Genomic DNA, 20,834 nt, shown 5'->3' on the forward strand with positions numbered 1-20,834 from the left:
GTCGAGGGGCTGTCTCTGTTAATATGTATAAAATGGAGCAATGGCTTATAATATGCATACAATGTATTCATTAATAACTGTTACAGAGAAAGTTATTCTGAAAACCCAAGGGGTGTGCATTGTTCCCTGTTGTCCACTGATCAAAGCACACGTCACTATAGATGTGCCTGTCTTGTCTAGTTTTAAAGTTAATAATACATTCATGTATTGTCGACTGCACAGTATACGGATACATTCTAACATAAAAAATTTAATTAAAATTCATATGTAAAGCAATCTGGGAAACAAAGGCGTGTGCAACAGTCGCCATGAGCCCAAAATACAAAACCACCATGTCATTACAGCTGAAAGGACATATTATATTAGCTATTAACATGATTTGGCACAAATCACGAAATGTTTTGAAGCGGAAAAATAATCGGTGTGCATCGATGCCTGTGTACTGGACATCACAATTCTGTCATTAAAAACGCCCACCTTACTTCCGTAAAGTCATTAAAGTCAGAAAACTGAATATGGAATATGAGGCTAACATAACCGCGATGACAGGTTCCTAGTCGTTTTCTCACTACACATATGCTTCTGTTTTGTCCTGTTTTAAATCATTTAATTGTTTGTTAAACAGTGGCTCACCTTCTATTAAGTGTCATATGAACAGACACCTTTTTATTATTAGCTATAAAACATAGAAACACGCTATAAGTGGAGGCTAGACACAACAAATCTTTCATAATGAGTAGAAATATAAATACATAGCTCTACCACTTGACATGATGTTTTTATATTTCATCTTGACTTGCTGCCACGTACGCTTTCCACTACTATTGCATTTGAAATCGGATCAGTTATTGTTAACATTAAGTTTACATTATGAGTAACATTACAGTAATGGAACTTCAGGGGGCAGTACATTACTTAGCAGCATATAATAGGTGACTTCTGAATTGCTTCGCATCTGTTAGCCTCTGTAATTATTAACAGTATTTCAATTCTTTTCAGAAAACACTTCATTGTCTAATACTCGGTCGTGAGATATTTTAGACCACGTTTTATTACCATGAAAATGTACGTATGCATTTTATCCGTCGGCAATACGTTGTCAACAAGCCTGCCTGCTTTTGTTGGCTGCAGTGGTATTGAACTTTCTTTACAGCGTTGATTTAAACTCCTTATAACCCTGCATAATTAGCATGCAATCTTCCTCCGTGAAACATATGGAGATTGCGCAATGAGTCAAACGGTGCCTTGTGTTGCCGAACGTACTCCATTCATGTGAACGCGCACAAACTCCAATGCAGTTAACACCGATTTAACAAATCAACTTCTTAACTGGCGTCGTATAGTACTGATTAGCCCCGACTGAGTCAACCTGATTTTGTCAAGCTCGCGTTCGCAAATTACCTCTGGGTTAAGTCTGATTTGGTTAAACACCCTTCGTAGTACAGGCCACTGTTGTCTGTGCTAGTCTTCTTGTTTGTTTTGATTTAATAAACCCCCTTTCAGTTCCCATTACCCTCAAGTCCTTTGTTTGTGTGTTATGATAACAGCAGTTTGGGGGAAAAAAAATCCAGAATTTTATTTAGGCACACTCAGAACATACGTCTTTCAAATGCTGCTAGTAGGGCTGTCAAAATTAACGGGTTAACGCGGATTAATCCATCATCATGATTAATCTGATTATTTTTTTTAACGCAATTAACGCATTAATGACTCAAAATCCCTGAAATGTCTCTGTCAACCCATTTCGGGCAATTTTGGTGCGTTCCATTTGCCCTCGGAACTCGTATTCCAAGTCGGACTCGGACTACGAGTTTTGAAGCCGGAAGTGCTGACATGCGCGATCCCGTTTCTCGGAGATCCGATATCGGAGCAGCACAGAGGAATGGATCTCGATTTCAGAGTCCAAGATGGCTGCGCCCTTTATCAACAGAAGGGAAAGTTGTAGTTTTATACTGTTTAAGCACTACTTCTCATTTGTGGCTCATTAAATCGGTCGCACACCCTATACCGTCCAATTTATCTGTGGACATGTTGCTACGGAGTTTAATACTTAATGTGTTATCAACCGATATTGCTAACAATGGCAATTAACTGGGCTAGAATTGGATTTCATGATTAGTCGGATTTACGGTAGTTCGGGCTAACTGTAAGTGAATGAAGATAAAGACCATTTAAACTGAGGTACCTTAAATCTGACAAGTTGTCTGGCTAAGCAGCGCGTGTTCAATAAACATGTTCAGTGCATATATGTTCCCTTTTTTCTAGAGTCAGTTTGCTCATGCAAAAATGAAATGCGATTAATATAGATTAAAAATGAATGATATTTAATCGTAATTAATCCACAGAAACCCTGTGATTAATCTGATTAAAATTTTAATCGTTTGACAGCACTAGTTGCTAGATAACAAAGCTAATTTTTCATAATCAGTGTTTTCAGTAATCCATCTACTGCACAGGTAGTAATAAAACCTGTTTGAGTGTTTCGGTTATTTTTTTGTTCAGTAGGTAATAGTCATTTTCATTTTCAATGTCTCAAACATATCATGACTGATAAACACAGGGATCAACACCATTGTGAATTCTAATGGATATTTTGACCAAAATTCAATTTCACAGACATGGTACTTAAAAATGTAGCCTACTTCATTTTTTCCATGAACACAGACGAATCTTCAGAGAGACATGTTCATCTGTGTACAGACAGGCTGACAATCCCTGAACAATCAGCCCTAAAAGCTACTAAAAACTAAAAAGTTATACTAAAAGATATACTGATTTTAATGTAATGGACAATACTTTCATGCCTAAAATGGCATGAAATTGTGAACTTATTCAATTACAGTGACTTACAGCAGGTATGAAACCTTTAAAATTCAACATGGTACAGGATTTCCTCTCAAGTGCAGTTCATGTCCTTCATGTTGCTCCCGCCATGCTATTCTCGTAGACTCCGTAGATGCCAGCCTAGGGTAGAAGAGACAGTACATTTTAAAATAGTGTAACCCAAACAAAGACCATAACCCAAACAGTAACACTAAAGTCAGTGCCAAGCACTACTCAATAGTATTAACTCAGCTGGTTAGAGTCCTGGAGTTTCATGAATATTTCAAAAAGCCAAACTGGCATTCAAGTTTAGGGTACAAAATGAGGTACAGTATGTTTTTAGTTTTAGCTTTTATTGTTGTTGTCATTGTACCAGGTACAATGAAATTGTAAGTGCCATCTAAAACAGTGCATTAAAAAAGATAGAGAGCATATAAAAACAGATAATAAAACATTCATTAATTCATTCACGCACACATACACAAACATACATTCGAACATCATTGCACAAATCCCTAAAAAATGTGCATTCAAAAATCATGTATAGTCAGCATTAATTGAAGCTACTGCAGTGGGATAAAAACTGTTCTTAAATCTATTGGTCCTTGTTTTAATGCTTCTGTACCGTCTCCCTGACGGAAGCAGTTCAAAGAGTGTGTGTCCAGGATGAGAAATTTGATCCTTTATGATGTTTTGTGGCTTCTTGAGGCACCAAGAATGGTGCAGCTCCTCCAGTGTGGGGAGAGGGATGATCTTCTGCACGGTTTTAATGACCCTCTGAAGTGCCCTCTTTTGGGTCACTGTGCAGCTGCTGTACCACACGCATATGCAATATGTCAAGATGCTCTCAATGGAGCACCAATAAAAGGACACTAGCAGTCTTTGGGAGATGTAATTTTTCCGAAGAACCCTCAGAAGGTACAGTTTCTGCTGGGTCTTTTTAAGCATCTGTGTAGTATTCACTCCCCAGGTCAGGTCTTCCTAAAGACGGACTCCATCACCACACACCCCCCGTTTACAGGTATGTACAGTAGAAGAATTTCTTTCTTCCTTCTGAAATCAATGATGGTCTCCTTTGTTTTGTAGGTGTTGAGGAGCAGATTGTTCTCCCTGCACCACCCTGTCAGCTGCTCCGTCTCCTCCCTGTAGGCAGTCTCATTGCCCCCAGAGATGAGCCCCACCCATGGGCGTCGTTGCCACTAAATCTGAGAGGGACGTGTCCCCCTCACAATTCATAATTATTCGTTTGGACCCCCCCCCCCACATTTAACATAAAATATTAGTTTTATGCCAGTGTGTCCCCCCCACATTCAAAATGCTTCTAAAGCCCCTGGCGGTGTCATCAGCAAATTTGATGATGGTTTTGCTGTGGTGGGCGGGAGTGCAGTCATGAGTGTACAGAGTGTATAACAGAGGCCTCAGCACACAACCCTGTGGGGAGCCAGTGCTGAGGCTAAGGGCCGAAGATGTATAAGGGCCCCCTCTCACCTCTGACTGCGACCAGACTCCTAATCCAAGCACAGATGGAGTGTGGAAGACCCAGATCCACTAGTTTTTCCATTAGTTTATGGTATTAAATGCAGAGCTGAAATCCACAAAGAGCAGCCGCACGTAGCTCTCCTGCTGCTCTAGATGGGATAATGTGGTGTGGAGGGCTGTTGAATTTCAAAAAGATTGTGTGTGTGTGTGTGTGTGTGCGTGTGTGTGTGTGGAGGGGGGTCAGTGCAAATAATAATGATAAAAGGTACATATCAAATGACAAGAAAAAATGTGAAATAGATGCTGAATGAGCCAGAAATGTGAAGGCCAATAAATGTGCTTTTACCCAGCTCCGGTCCTGATAAATGAAACTACACCCATTCATTTATCAGTGTCGTGTTTGAGTCCAGTTGAGTCAAGTCCTAGTCAAGACCAGCCTTATCTTTAACAAATCAAGTGTCATGTAGCGAAAACCGAGTCCATTACCCAAGTTGGGTAACCAAACCAACTTTAAAAATCAAAACTAAAATTTAAATAACTCTTTTCTGCGAAAGTCAGCGCTGTTTTTTCTGTGAAAGTCAGCAACTAAAATAACAGGGATCCCTAATTAATTCATCACGCAAGAAAGGGGGGTTATGCCCTTGATGACTCTGGCAACAAGTAAAACATTGTATATTTCATTTACATTGTGAAATCCGCAGAAAACCTTTTATTCTGAAAATAAGACGGACGATGGCAGCCTATTACAATCCATGTATCGTTAGATTTTTTGAATTTTCAGTTTCAAAACCAAAGCATAAAAACTAAAAAAAAAGCGGGAGTTTTTGTTTTCTCAGTTTTAAAATCAGAACGGGAAAAGGAAAAACAGAAGAAAAAAACAGACGTCATGTTTTGTTTATCAGTTTTAAAACCAAACAGGAAAACTGTAAATCACATGTTATTTCGTTTTGTGATATTTACGTTAAATCTAGGGGATGTCGGACAATGCTGAAAAAAAACAACATAGACTAGCATAGCTGGTTATCAGCATGGCCAGCGTAATGCATGTTTGTTATACCAGCATATTTTGTGTTTTGGTGCTGGTGGACCAGTTTCATGTGCAGATAAACCAGCGCAGCTATGATGATCCACCAACTATACCAGCATAGACCAGCATGGAAATCATGCTTGTCTATGCAGTTTATTTTCAGTAGGGATAAGGCTTATGCACTGACCAAAAAAAGTATTTAAAAAATAATTTGTTGGATGGGGTGAGGTAGCTCTGTGGGTTGGGAATCAGAATGTTGCTGGTTCAAATCCTGTGAAAGGCAGAATTATCTCACCATTGGGCCATTGAGCAAGGCCCTTAACCCCAATTGTCCCAGAGAGAGACTGGCTAACCCTACTGTCTCCTCTATGCCAGTTTCATGAGGTGGCCTTCTGGGACGCTTTTCCAGCTGTCCTTAAGGAGGTCCCACACATATATGCTAAACACATAACAATGCAGGGAGCAATATTGCAATATAAAGAGGTCAATATTGCAACTATAATCTTGACTGTAAATTGGTGCAAATGGGGCTCGTTGCTGTAACACCTATATGGCACCACTCAGAACTGACTTGAGAACGACCTTGAAAATGCATGAATCAGTTGAAATCAGTTGCAGAATCGCAATTCAACTTTGAATATAAGGAAGCAGAATTAAAATGGAATTGATTTCACATAAATTCATATACATAGTGTAAGTGCAGCTTTAATAATGCAGCTTATATTTCAGTTTGAATTAACCAGCATGTTAATACAAGCAGCATACACTGAATCCCACCCAAAACCCCGCCAGGCGATCACAAATATTTACGGCAGCAAAAAGTACCCATTGGCCATGCCCCCTTGTTCGAGCACCTGCCTGAAAAGTCTGTGCATGTCACTGTTATATGAAGTGTCGCCTACAGAACAAATTATTTATCTGTGATTTTGTGTACCATGACGAGAGAGCACTTCATACAGTCATAACAGTAACCCTATCACAACCTATCCACTGACAACCCAAAGACACTCACAGGAAAAGCTACTGCAGACTTCTGAAAATGGTAGCACACATAAACAGTTCAATATGCAGAAACAATGAATACATGCACATGGATAAGGAGGGCTGACAAAAACCAAATGCATATTGTTAGAAAAGGCTAAAACAATTACACAATTTTAATCTTACAATCATACAAATATAAAGTTTATTCACTAGTACTTGTATAAGGTCAATATGTACATCCACTATCTTGGAAGTAAATCTGTTACATAATTATTTACATTTTGCTAGATTAAATGACATTCATGTGTTGTATGATTGTATTGAATTGAAATGAATTAAATTATTCTTACCGTCATTCCAATTCAACATCTTACAGTGTGTGGCCAAGTCAATTCAAAATCCACTTCATAAATTTTCAACAACCCTGGTAGGCTACATAATGAGCTAACTAATCAAACTTGCTATGCATTCACTCACATCTTTTGAATTGGGAAAGTGAATCCCCCCTCCCAACCAGCAATGGCAGAGAACTGTGCAAGTCAATAGAAGACACCTATTGAGACAGCACCATCCAGGAAGCAAAGTTGTTTTACAGGTGGCCATAAACACCTCAGACCATCTAATTAGTGAACAATTCATACAGAAATACAGCCTGGCCTGGGGTGAAATAATGACCCTTCTTGGTGTGCTGCTGGATAAATTAAAAAACAGAACACATTGGAATTTTGCCCTCAATGCACTGTTCAGCTCTCTGATTCTATGCCACCGGTGGATTCCTGCAGACCTACAGATGCACACGGCCTCAGCAAGGCTGCTGTGTCCTACATCTGTGCATGCATTGATCACATTGCACTGTGTTCACAACTATATACAATGTTCAGCAGGAGGGAATGCCTTGCATGACACTAAAATTGATTTTCATGCCATTTCAGGCATACCTGGCCTTGTAGGTGCAGTAGATGGAACCCTCAACCCTTTTCGTATTTTCCACTCCTTAAATCCCACCTGCACCTGTCAAAAAGGGTTCTTTGCACTAGGCCTAAATGTCCAGGTGATATGCAGCCATCAAGGGCATTTTACAGACATTGTTGCCAAAATGAAATGATGCTTATATCTGGTCCAGCTTTGGAGTGTGTCAGATGGTAAAGGATTGTGAGCTCATTTTTATATTTTCAGAAAATAGATCAATTAATTTATGTCACATGTGCTTCGAGGCACGGACCGAGGAAGCAAAGGCAGGACTCGAGGGGTCGGAAGAATACGGGGTTTAATCGAAGGAATACATTTACACACATACACAATGACTGACTTCAATGACTGGACTGGGGAAACATACTCAAACACGGACTTAAATACATCAGACTAATTAACAACAATAAAACAGCTGGTTACATGGGGATTCCACACGAGGTAGATGAGGGGGCGTGGCACTCGGGAGGATCGGATGAGCAGGGCATGACAATTTAGGTGTTATTTTTGGTTGCTTTGGTGTCTATATTAATTTTCTAATTATTTTTTTTACATCTGCACATGTGTGGTGTGACAATCATATGACTTTTCACAATTGAAATACATAAGATCGATTTTCCTGTTATCGACAGTCTGGGACTTTCTTATGTAGAGGCTGGGAAGAAGCCAGGAAAGTACTACTTAAAGTTCGTTCATTAATTCTGGAATAAAGAAGGTTTTTGGGAAACGCAGGTAGACCTCACTTGTTCTTTACTTATGTTTACTTTCAGCTCATTCTTTATCTTGTTCATTATTCTCTAAGATCGATCTCTTTCGGTGAAGAACACCTCTGAATAGGCGTGTGTCTCCTATGCATAACAAGAACCCTCCTTATGACAGACAGCTGACCAGTAACTGTCCTGTTCAGGCTGTCCCCCTGAACACTTTTAGGACCACTATTATTCCTAATTTACATTAATGATATTGACACCAATACATACAGTAAACTGGTTAAATTTGCAGACGACACCAAGGTGGCAGATACTGATCTAGCAGCAGAGAGGCTACAACGGGATCTGGATTTAATTAGCGACTGGGCTGATACTTGGCAGATGAAATTTAACACAGATAAATGTAAGGTAATCCATGCAGGGAGCAGAAATATAAAGTACAGATATTTTATGGGTTCCAATGAAATAAAGGTAGCTGATTACGAGAAAGATCTCGGTGTGTATGTTGATGCTTCCATGTCCCACTCTCGCCAGTGTGGGGAAGCAATAAAAAAGGCCAATAGAATGTTAGGTTATATCTCTAGGTGTGTGGAGTTTAAGTCAAGGGAGGTGATGTTACACTTATATAATTCCTTGGTAAGACCCCACCTAGAATATTGTGTGCAGGTTTGGTCACCATACCATAAGAAGGACATTGCTGCCTTAGAAAAGGTGCAACCGAGGGCTACGAGAATGATTCCTGGTCTTAGAGGAATGTCTTATGAGGAGAGGTTAGCTGAGCTGAATCTGTTTAGCCTCGAGCAAAGGAGGCTAAGGGGGGACATGATCCAGGTCTATAAGATTCTAACGGGTCTGGATGCTGTTCAGCCAAATGGCTATTTCAATATTAGTTTAAATACTAGAACTCGTAGTCATAAGTGGAAATTAGCGGGAGAACATTTTAAAACAAATTTGAGGAAACACTTCTTTACACAGCGTGTAGTTAGAGTACGGAATAGTCTTCCTGCTAGTGTAGCGGAAGCTAAAACCCTGGGTTTCTTTAAATCAGAGCTAGATAAGATTTTAACAACTCTGAGCTATTAGTTAAGTTCTCCCCAAACGAGCTTGATGGGCCGAATGGCCCCCTATCGTTTGTAAATTTCTTATGTTCTTATGATCACTCTGTGGAGCCGGTTGGCTAACTGTAGCTCCATCAGCAGTTTCCAACACCAGCGATTCTATGAGGATCCGCAGACAGTCTGTTACTCCTTGTGTTTATCCATTCATATTCGCCATTTTATTGATGCATTTTGCATGTAGGCTACCCAGTGTGTCTGATCTGAACTATCGAGGACAGTGTTATTCATGGGAAAGTGGCATGGAACATAGCCTACAACTGGAGGGAATCAGTTGTGTGAAAGAAAATTAAGTTTTATGCTTTTATAGACAATAAGTTAGTTTCTTGTGGACAAAATGCAGCAAGGCATTAGTTGTATCACAGAATACACAGCGCTTGGTGCTCCATATACATGGAGGTATGACGCTGGACTGTAAGGCACACACGGTGGGTAATTTATACAATGGCTAAAGACACGAGTCCTGCATTGGCTCAGGTACCCGCAGATAGTTGCTGAAACGGGTGGATTTTAATGTTCTGGAATTTTACGGGCAGGTATGCGGGCAGGTTATTCATTACACACGGGCAGGTAGCAGGTCAAGCAAAACAGTATTGTATCCTGCAAAAATAACATACAAGTGAAAATATCTATGTATGAGCCTGCAAAAATAACATATAAGCGAAAATATCTATGTATTAGACTATCATGTACAAATTGCCATCATCAAAGTGTGTTCAGTATGTCGGGGGTACCTTATGGTGCTTTCGATTATTCCTCTCCAAGTCGGAACTCGGATGAAAACATCACGAAATGTCACGAAAAACGTCACTTCCTGTCGGAAAGACGCCTTTTTCATGACGTTGTTGTCCGAGTTGCCCCTGTGATGTAATTTCAACATGGTGGCTAACACACTCAGCAGTAATTCTATTTTATAAATCTTTAAAAATGTTTTTGTTAAATGTATTAATTGTTATAAATGTAACTGCACGTGTTCAATTTAGAGAATACCATATCATGACCGTAAACAGTATCCTATCATGCAATATCAGATTTTTACCAGACTTGTTAGTGTCTTTGGTTTGTTTGTAGTTTGTTTGCCTCTCGAAAAAAGAATATTGCTATAATATCTTATAAAGCTTTTAATGTGGTTTGACTAGTTCGTGTTTCTTGTTTGTTTGTCTCTCGGAAAAAATAATCTCACTCCAAATCGGCTAAAATATAAAGCAACAACACACAGCAGCGTGTTCATGGAGGCAGCCATGTTTGTTCCTAGATGTGGTAGCTCGAACGGGAGATTGATGTCACTCAACTCGGAATTTCCGAGTTCCGAGAGAAAAACGAATGCACCATTAGATAACTGCCTCGACAAACATTCACATACACGTCTGAATCCTTGCTGAAGCATGTCGTCGTGTTCTCTCTCACGCTCGTCACAGTATGGATAGCTTAGATCTGATTTGATTTTGTGTTAAACGGACTTTTTCGTTTCAATTCAAAAGGTCTATAGCGCTTGTCACGTTGAGAGGTGCATAGAAAAAATAATTGTGTGTAATTTATCACGGGTATGGGCGGGTAACGGACGGAATGTTAATGGGCCCGGGCGAGTGTGGATTTAACTTTGAAATAATCATGGGTGCACGGACAGGTGTGGTGCTGTACTGTGCGGGTGCGGGTCTCCAAAAGTGGACCCGTGCAGGACTCTGTGCAAGGGTCAGACAGGGTTCACGCATGACACATGACAATCGGGAACAATATTCTATTTACTTTTTCCTTTCCTGTACTGACAAGGACAGTCTTCCAATTTCGTACTGTGCAATGACAATAAAGGCATTCATTCATTCAATTCCACTGAAATCAATGCATCAATTTACACGACAGTGCTTTACCAACTAAAGTCTATCTAAAAGTAGTGGGCACAAATGGGTCGCGACAAAAAGTGGTGGAGACATATCCCCAGCATAACTGACACATACAGTCATTGACAAAAGTCTTGTCACATAAGGACATAGTAACTTAAAAAGGCATATAACTTTATTTCTAATCAATCAATTGTTACAATGAATGGATCAATTTAATGCCAAGGACTTTCACATTAATAACTGGGTGCAAAATGAAACAGTCAAAAAGTGTCCTGATGTTCACAGGTTGTTAAAGTCCATAACACTTGTTTTTGCAAGGACAAAAGTCTTGTCATGTCTTTTAATGATTCAACCAATCACAGATTAGAGGTTCACCTGTGACAAATATTGTAATTAACATAATCCCAGGTGTGTATAAAAAGAACCCCAAGAACACCAGACCTTCACATGAAGTGCAGCCTGACTTCTGACAACATGCCAAAGATTCAACCACAGACTAAGTCTGCTGCTGAGGTGGCAGACATCGTTAATGTATCCAAACGTCAAGTGGAGAGGATTCAAAAAAGATATGAAGAAACTGGTGATGTTCATGACAAGCCCAGGTCAGGCAGACCCCATAAGACAACTCTTTGAGAGGACCGTTTGTTGCTTTGAAAGTCCAGGGCCAACCCTTTTTCAATTGCAGCAGAGCTTCATCAGAACTGGTCACCAGAAACCGCTGTGTCTACAAGAACAGTTTCTCGAATTCTCACACGCAGTGGTCTCCATGGCCAAATTAGTGCTCAGAAACCAGCATTAACGAGAATGCAACAAAAAAAGCATGTTGAATTTGCCAAGGCCCACAGCTTGCAGCAAGGATGGACAGTGGCAAAGTGGCAGAAGGTTGATTTTTCTGACGAATCATCCATTGAACTACATACCAAATGCCGCAAATACTACAGGAGACCTGTTGGAACCCGCATGGACCCAAAATTCACCCAGAAAACAGTCAAGTTTGGTGGAGGAAAAATCATGGTTTGGGGTTACATCCAGCATGGGGGTGTTCGAGAGATCTGCAGAGTGGATGGCAACATCAACAGCCTGAAGTATCAAGATATTCTTGCTGCCCATTACATTCCAAACCATAAGAGAGGGCAAATTCTGCAGAAGGATGGCACTCCTTCTCATATTTCAGCCTCCACATTGAAGTTCCTGAAACTGAAGAGGATCAAGGTGCTCCAGGATTGGCCAGCCCAGTCACCAGACATGAACATTATTGAGCATGTCTGGGGTAAGATGAAGGAGGAGGCTTGGAAGACGAAACCAAAGAATCTAGACGAACCCTGGGAGTCCTGCAAGACTGCTTTCTTTGCCATTACAGATGACTTCATCAACAAGTTATTTCAGTCATTGCCAAGACGTATGGATGTGGTCCTCCAAGCTCATGGGAGTCATACACATTATTAATTTTTTTCCAAGGCACCATGACTTTATGTTCTTATGTTATTGTAGCATGTTTGTGTATTCTAAATTAAGTATATGTATAATTTCTACATTATTTTTGTATATGACAAGACTTTTGTCTAGGCAAAAGTTGACCTTTCTGTCCTAATTACATGACAAAACACAATGAATGATGCAAAACTTTATTTTGGTATAATAAGCATAATCTAGAGGGCTTTGCCTTTTCTTATAAGCCATTTCTGATTCCAACTGATTAACTACAGGTCAAGTTATTATTTGTTGTTCCTACAACTTGGTTAAGTGACAAGACTTTTGTCAGGCACTGTATATGCTCCTAAGTGACTTGATAGAAATCCACATGCAGGTAAAAACTTCCACCGATTTTGTCACATTAAATACGTGATATAACACAACATTTCAATACGGAAGGCCATCAGGGCCAAACGTCTTAAACTTTTTGCCTAGAGGCAGCATTATTTCACACCTACAGACGTAAAAGACTATAGAAGGCCAACGGGGCCAAAACGTCTTAAAACTTTATGCCTAAAGACATCAAATATTAACGGCCAGAGACGTCAAATTTGCAAGCCTTTAGATGCAAAAAATCAACGTCTATTTTTCACATGCAAAAAAATCAACGTCGTTTTTTCACATGCAAAAAATCAACATGTCGTTTTTTCACATGTAAAAAATCAACGTCGATTTTATACACCTTCAGACGGCAAAAACAGGCGGCATTTTGCAACGTGTGCTGACGTCGACAAAACGACCCTTTCAAAATAAAAGCATCACCAACTTCTGTCCACAAACGTCCCTTAGTTGAGTATTTCCCTCTTTTTTAATTATCAATTCATTATCCATTCATACATGCACACTGAACATTAAAAACATGGATATGCTGCCTTTTTTTGCATACAAACTATCTGCTGTCAACACCTGCCTCAAGTACTTTTGTCCATTAGACAAACAATTGCACATACTTGTAACTTCCATCCAGTGACTACATTCAACATATTTATTCAGCTATCCCAGCACTGCTGGTATTTAATGGTGTCTATATTGAAGTCTTATTATCTATGTATAAATAGCTTTTTACCTCTCCGAGAGCCGACACCTTATCGTGGTGGAGGGGTTTGCGTGTTCCAATGATCCCAGGAGCTAAGTCGCCCGGGGCTTTATGCCCCTGGTAGGGTCACCCAAGGCAAACAGGTCCTGGGTGAGGAACCAGACAAAGTGCGGCTCGTCAGACCGTTATGATGAACACAAACATGGATTCACGATTTCCCTTGCCCGGACGCGGGTCACCGGGGCCCCCTCCTGGAGCCAGGACTGGGGGTGGGGCTCGATGGCGAGCACCTGGTGGCCAGGCCTACACCCATGGGGCCTGGTCGGGCACAGCCCGAACAAGGCACGTGGGTCCCCCCTCCAATGGGCTCACCACCTGTAGGAGGGGCCATAGGGGTCGGGTGCGTTGTGAGCTGGGCAGTGGCCAAAGGCGGGGACCTTGGCGGTCCGATCCTCGGCTGCAGAAGCTAGCTCTAGGGACATGGAATGTCACCTCTCTGGTGGGGAAGGAGCCTGAGCTGGTGCGCGAGGCTGCGAAGTTCCGACTAGATATAGTTGGGCTCGCCTCGACGCACAGCTTGGGCTCTGGAACCAGTCTCCTCGAAGGGGGTTGGACCCTCTTCCACTCTGGAGTTGCTCACGGGGAGAGGCGCCGAGCTGGGGTGGGCATACTTATTGCTCCCTGGCTGGGTGCCTGTACATTGGGGTTTACTGCAGTAGACGAGAGGGTAGCCTCCCTTCGCCTTCGAGTGGGGGGACGGGTCCTGACTGTTGTTTGCACTTATGCGCCAAACGGCAGCTCAGAATACCCACCCTTTTTGGAGTCCTTAGAAGGGGTGTTGGAGAGCACTCCCCCCGGGGACTCTCTTGTTCTGCTGGGGTACTTCAATGCCCACGTGGGCAATGACAGTGAGACCTGGAGTGGCGTGATTGGGAGGAACGGCCCCCCCGATTTGAACCCGAGTGGTGTTCTGTTGTTGGACTTCTGTGCTCGTCACGGATTGTCCATAATGAACACCATGTTCAGGCATAAGGGTGTTCATATGTGCACTTGGCACCAGGACACCCTAGGCCGCAGTTCGATGATCGACTTTGTAGTCGTGTCATCGGACTTGCGGCCGAATGTCTTGGACACTCGGGTGAAGAGAGGGGCGGAGCTGTCAACTGATCACTACCTGGTGGTGGGTTGGCTCCACTGGTGGGGGAGGAAGCCGGCCAGGCCTGGCAGGCCCAAGCGTATAGTGAGGGTCTGTTGGGAACGTCTGGCGGAATCCCCTGTCAGAGGGAGTTTCAACTCCTACCTCCGGCAGAACTTCTCCCATGTTCCGGGGGAGGCGGGGGACATAGAGTCCGAATGGACCATGTTCCGCGCCTCCATTGTGGAGGCGGCTGACCGGAGCTGTGGCCGTAAGGTGGTCGGTGCTTGTCGCGGCGGCAATCCCCGAACCCGCTGGTAGACACCGGTGGTGAGGGATGCCGTCAAGCTGAAGAAGGAGTCCTATCGGGCATTTTTGGCCTGTGGGACTCCGGAAGCAGCTGACGAGTACCGGCAGGCTAAGTGGAACGCGGCTTCGGCGGTCGCTGAGGCAAAAACTCGGGTATGGGAGGAGTTTGGCGAGGCCATGGAGAATGACTTCCGGACGGCTTCGAGGAGATTCTGGTCCACCATCCGGCGTCTCAGGGCGGGAAAGCGGTGCAGCATCAACACTGTTTATGGTGGGGATGGTGCACTGCTGACCTCAGCTCGGGACGTTGTGGGTCGGTGGAAGGAATACTTCGAAAACCTCCTCAATCCCACCGACACGCCTTCCAATGAGGAAGCAGAGTCTGGGGACTTGGAGGTGGACTTACCTATCTCTGGGGCAGAGGTTGCTGAGGTGGTTAAAAAGCTCCTTGGTGGCCGGGCCCCGGGGGTGGATGAGATCCGCCCGGAGTTCCTCAAGGCTCTGGATGTTGCGGGGCTGTCTTGGTTGACACGCATCTGCGGCATCGCGTGGACATCGGGGGCGGTGCCTCTGGATTGGCAGACCGGGGTGGTGGCCCCCATCTTTAAGAAGGGAGACCGGAGGGTGTGCTCCAACTATAGGGGGATCACACTCCTCAGCCTCCCTGGTAAGGTCTATTCTGGGGTGCTGGAGAGGAGGGTCCGTCGGATAGTCGAACCTCGGATTCAGGAGGAGCAGTGTGGTTTTCGTCCTGGCCGTGGAACAGTGGACAAGCTCTATACTCTCGGCAGGGTCCTGGAGGGTGCGTGGGAGTTTGCCCAACCAGTCTACATGTGCTTTGTGGACTTGGAGAAGGCATTCGACCGCGTCCCTTGGGGAGTCCTGTGGGGAGTGCTCCGGGAGTACGGGGTGCCGGACTGCTTTTTAAGGGCTGTTCGGTCCCTGTACGACCGGTGTCAGAGCTTGGTCCGCATTGCCGGCAGTAAGTCGGACTCGTTCCCGGTGAGGGTTGGACTCCGCCAGGGCTGCCCTTTATCACCGATTCTGTTCATAACCTTTATGGACAGAATTTCTAGGCGCAGCCAGGGCGTTGAGGGTGTCCGGTTTGGTGACCTCAGGATTAGGTCTCTGCTTTTTGCAGATGATGTGGTTCTGTTGGCCTAATCAGACCGTGACCTTCGGCTCTCACTGGAACAGTTCGCAGCCGAGTGTGAAGCGGCTGGAATGAAAATCAGCACCTCCAAATCCGAGACCATGGTCCTCAGCCGGAAAAGGGTGAAGTGCTCTCTCCAGGTCGGGGAGGAGGTCCTTCCCCAAGTGGAGGAATTTAAGTATCTCGGGGTCTTTTTCACAAGTGAGGGAAGGATGGAGCGGGAGATCGACAGGCGGATCGGTGCGGCGTCAGCAGTGTTGCGGGCGCTGCATCGGTCTGTCGTGGTGAAGAAGGAGCTGAGCCAAAAGGCAAAGCTCTCGATTTAGCGGTCAATCTACGTTCCTACCCTCACCTATGGTCATGAGCTGTGGGTAGTGACCGAAAGAACGAGATCGCGAGTGCAAGTGGCCGAAATGAGTTTTCTCCGCAGGGTGGCTGGGCTCTCCCTTAGAGACAGGGTGAGGAGCTCGGTCATTCGGGAGAGACTCAGAGTAGAGCCGCTGCTCCTCCGCATTGAGAGGAGCCAGATGAGGTGGCTCGGGCATCTGCTGAGGATGCCTCCTGGACGCCTCCCTGGTGAGGTGTTCCGGGCATGTCCCACTGGGAGGAGGCCCCGGGGAAGACCCAGGATACGTTAGAGGGACTATGTCTCTCGGCTGGCCTGGGAACGCCTCGGGATCCCCCCAGAGGAGCTGGAGGAAGTGGCCGGGGAGAGGGAAGTCTGGGTTTCCCTGCTGAGACTGCTGCCCCCGCGACCCTACCTCGGATAAGCGGAAGTAAATGGATGGATGGAAATAGCTTTTTACATACAAGTTGTTGAGACCTGCGCGAACGAACGAGCAGGGAGCGGAGAATCAGACTAAGGAAGCCGTGAATACGGTTAAACGGGGTTTTATTAAAGCAGCACAGGACGAACGTTAATGACAAACCTGGGGAAAACGGACTCAGACGCAGACTAAATACACAGGACAAGGCGAAAATAACAGGCAACAGGTGATCACAATCAGGAATTAGCACGAGGTAACGAGGGGGGGCGTGGCACACATGAGAATCGTACGAGCAGGTCATGACACAAGACTCCAAACACAGACAGAGCATAAGATACTAGTTATTATTATTATTTTAATTCTTGTAATATACAGCTGTTAGTTTCTCATCATTCGTTGTCCCACAGACATTATTTTAAAGTGAGCCAACATAAAAATGTTGGAGCAAAAAATACTGCATTTTAAAAAATTTAAATGTTAAAATGATGGCAGCATATTGTGCCTGACTACCATTTCGGGCATCAGTGAAAATGGTCGATTGTGCAGAAAAACTTCCCCGATGGAGAAATCCGCCACGTTAGTGCTTCATTCATCGAAATCGTTATCGGCATTTTGCGTTATTCTATAGGCTCGTTTTCACTTGAAGTTGTAGATTTGAAGTTGTAAAACCAACATAATGAACACAGAACCACCTTGTGCTCTAATTTGAATAATCAAAAAGAGGAAATACGACAATAGTTAACCTACATCACTGTCAAGTGATTTGCAGTCACACCTCAACGACCCACACGTGTACTTACGTCATAGAAAAAATGAACATAATATAAATATTTATTATTACGAAAGTGGACGTTTCGTGTCTCATCAATGAATATATAAATTATACTAATACTAACTAAGCAGTGGTACGTATAGCCGTACGTGTTTCAACGTACCGTGACTAAGAGACAACGCAAGCCTTCGCTGCAGGTACGTATTTCTGCATCACTTTACGTTTTTGATTACGGATTCTTTGCGTGGTCGTGATGACCCACAGACGACTGCTTAACGGAGGTGTGCGTGCCATTAAACTAGATAGAGAACTTGGTTCAGAGCGCAAAGGAAAATGGCTCTTAGAAGCTTTCTTTTGAACTGCAATCAGATATTTACGGAATGCACCCAGCTGGCATGGTCTGATAATGTAGAAGCTAATGTAGACCCAATACTGATGAAGTAACTCATTTTTTGCTACTTTAATATAACAGCTGTTATTATGATTTATACCCTTAACGTGTCCTTGAATATCTCTATTTTGCTATAATAGAATAACTACAATAGACGATTGATTGAAAATGAATTTGCTGATGAGATAAGAACAATTTCGGAGTTTGTTGCCGAGACTCAAACACTCACTCAGCAACAAGGTTTGTCAAGTTTATTATATTAAACTGTCACGATCGCGGGGCAAGCGAGCCGGAAAGCAGGCGATCGGAGCCAGGAAGTAGGGCAAACGGGGTTTATTAGGGGAGAATCCACAGGACGGGGAAGAACGACGAGCAACATTAATGACGAGTCTGGGAAAGACTGACTCAGACGAGGACTAAATACAAAAGACAAACTACGAGTAACGAGCCACAGGTGAGAACAATCAAGGATGAACACAAGGTAACGAGGTGGGCGTGGCACACATCAGGAGCGGACGGAGCGGGGCGTGACATAAACATATATTAAAATTGTATATTATTATTACAGCTTCAATTGTCCCAAAGCAGGAAAAATCACTACACACTAGTGATGCGTGGGTCGGGTATTTTTCCAACCCGCGGGTCCCGCTTTTATGAAATTATTTGGCCCGCCCCAGCCCGCCCCGCAAATAAAGTGACAATTTCTTTACCCGCCCCAACCCGACCCGCGGGGTCTGCGGGTTACGAGACGACCCACGCATCACTACTGCTTGGCGCTTTCGTGACTTGTCACGTGACGTAACCTTATCAAAGAACTTAATAAAATATGAAAATAGATATTCCCAAATATTTGATATAGGCTATAGGGAATTGTACGCAACATACATGGATTTTTTATTTAATTTTGTTTTTAATGACCCGCCCCAACCCGCCCCGCAAATAAAGTGACAATTTCTTTACCCGCCCCAACCCGACCCGCGCATCACTACTACACACTTGCACTGTGCTGACAAATAATTACTCACTTTAATAATAATGAGTAGTAAAAATTGTTAAATACAACTACTAGTAGCAACAAGAATTGTAATTAAGAATATTAATAATACACGCATACATGCACATATTTTATTATATTTAAATAATTAAGTGCATGTCCTAATTTAAAAACAGAGAAATGCTGCCTGTTTTTTACGTCTGAAGGTGTAAAAAAAATACGTCTTTAGGCGTGAAAAATCGACATGTTGATTTTTTGCATCTAAATACATGCGAATTTGACGTCTCTGGCCGTTAATATTTGACGCTTTTAGGCATAAAGTTTTAAGACGTTTTGGCCCCGTTGGCCTTCCATACAAATTGGCCGTGTTAACACGTCCGAACGGCTTACCACGTAAATAATGTACGTGTTAAGACGATATTTGACGTCAAAGTAGACGTTAAGTCTCAAATGGCCTTCCATACATAGTCAACGACCCTCTTTCGCACGACTAACGCCTGATTTAGACTGGATGCGTATCCGCTGCGGTGCGTTTCCAACACTGCAGCCGCAGGCAATCGCCGCCAATAAAGTCAATGCATCAGTTTACACCAGATCCGCTGCGTTGCGTCTCCGCTACGTCTCTGTTCCGTCACACGTCCGGCAGTCCGTCGAGATGCGCATCAAGTCTATTTTTGACGGATACGGATCAAGAACGCAACACAGAGCGCATGCGCCAATTCTCCGTCACATCATGGACGAGGAAAAATTAATTTTGGAGGTGGAGAAACACGGAATTGTGTACGACCCCAGACATCCTTTTTACAAGGATAATAGTAGAAAGGAGAAGGCGTGGAGTGAAACTTCAGAAGTTTTGGGATTTGACGGTAAGTTGAATCTTCCAATTAACTATGTATATACGTGATTTTTAATTAATGAAAGTAACCTGTACTGTGAAGTACTTGTAAACTCCTAATAAAGTGTTCAGTAACCTATATGGGAGTGACACATTATTTTATCCATAGAAACATAGATAAATGTTATGTTAAATGTTATTCTCCCATGGTCATGTGATCTCGCAAACCAGCGGCGCGCCGGATTAGATACGGACCACAAACGCGTCCAGTGTGAATTGGCAGACGGCCTCGGACGGAATGCGAATGCAGCCCAGTCGCACCGCAGCGGATACGCATCCAGTGTAAATCAGGGGTAAGACGAGACTGCACCAATATTCTAAAAATATTGACTAAGACTGTGTTAATGTGCCTTATTGTTGACGAATAAAAACGAGACTAAAATGTTTTGCAAGAAATAAAAATTTAACAAAACTCCCTCCTCGTTTCCATTTACACGAGAGTCCACCAAACCACCTGTCATGTGTTTGTACCAGCAGTTCGTCTACGTCAGAGCCGTATATTGGGAAGGGCACTAGTTTACGTCGTGTTCCTGCGCCCCTCCGGATGCTACACAAATCTTCAGGCAACTACAGGCGATTACGATTTGATTTGCGATTTAATTTTTTTTATGTCAAGCTTCAGTTCAATATTCAGTCTGTAGTAATTTTAAAACATATGACGCAGCATGAGATACCATCAATATTAACTGGTCTATATTCTAATGCAAGGATGAGAATTTAAAGATGTGATGTGTCGAGTTAAAGTAATAATGAATAATAAGAAAAAGAAAAGAAACAGAAAAATAGCGATCTTGCAGGTAAGGCTTATTACCCTCCTAATAACACTAGAACTGCCTTTTCCCACGCCAATGAACAAGCAAGAACTACTTCGGTGTATGTGTAACCACTTAAAGTTAATTCAGGGTCGCGATAGCAGTTTACTACAAGTTCCAGATTCTGGACTGAAATGCATCTTCTTTCT

General features: G+C 43.2%; 1 protein-coding gene across 1 annotated transcript in view; it reads right to left on the reverse strand.

The window, feature by feature from the left end:
* LOC111859060 (uncharacterized) overlaps positions 1-20,834 on the reverse strand; it is a 45,763-nt gene that overhangs the window by 16,486 nt on the left and 8,443 nt on the right. The window contains exon 2 of the mRNA XM_072713207.1: positions 2,851-2,964. Coding sequence (XP_072569308.1) covers positions 2,851-2,880 — 30 coding nt within the window. The 5' untranslated portion in view covers positions 2,881-2,964. The remainder of the gene's footprint in view (positions 1-2,850; positions 2,965-20,834) is intronic.

This window comes from Paramormyrops kingsleyae, chromosome 6 (genome assembly GCF_048594095.1).
Source record: "Paramormyrops kingsleyae isolate MSU_618 chromosome 6, PKINGS_0.4, whole genome shotgun sequence".
Taxonomy (NCBI): Eukaryota; Metazoa; Chordata; class Actinopteri; order Osteoglossiformes; family Mormyridae; genus Paramormyrops; species Paramormyrops kingsleyae.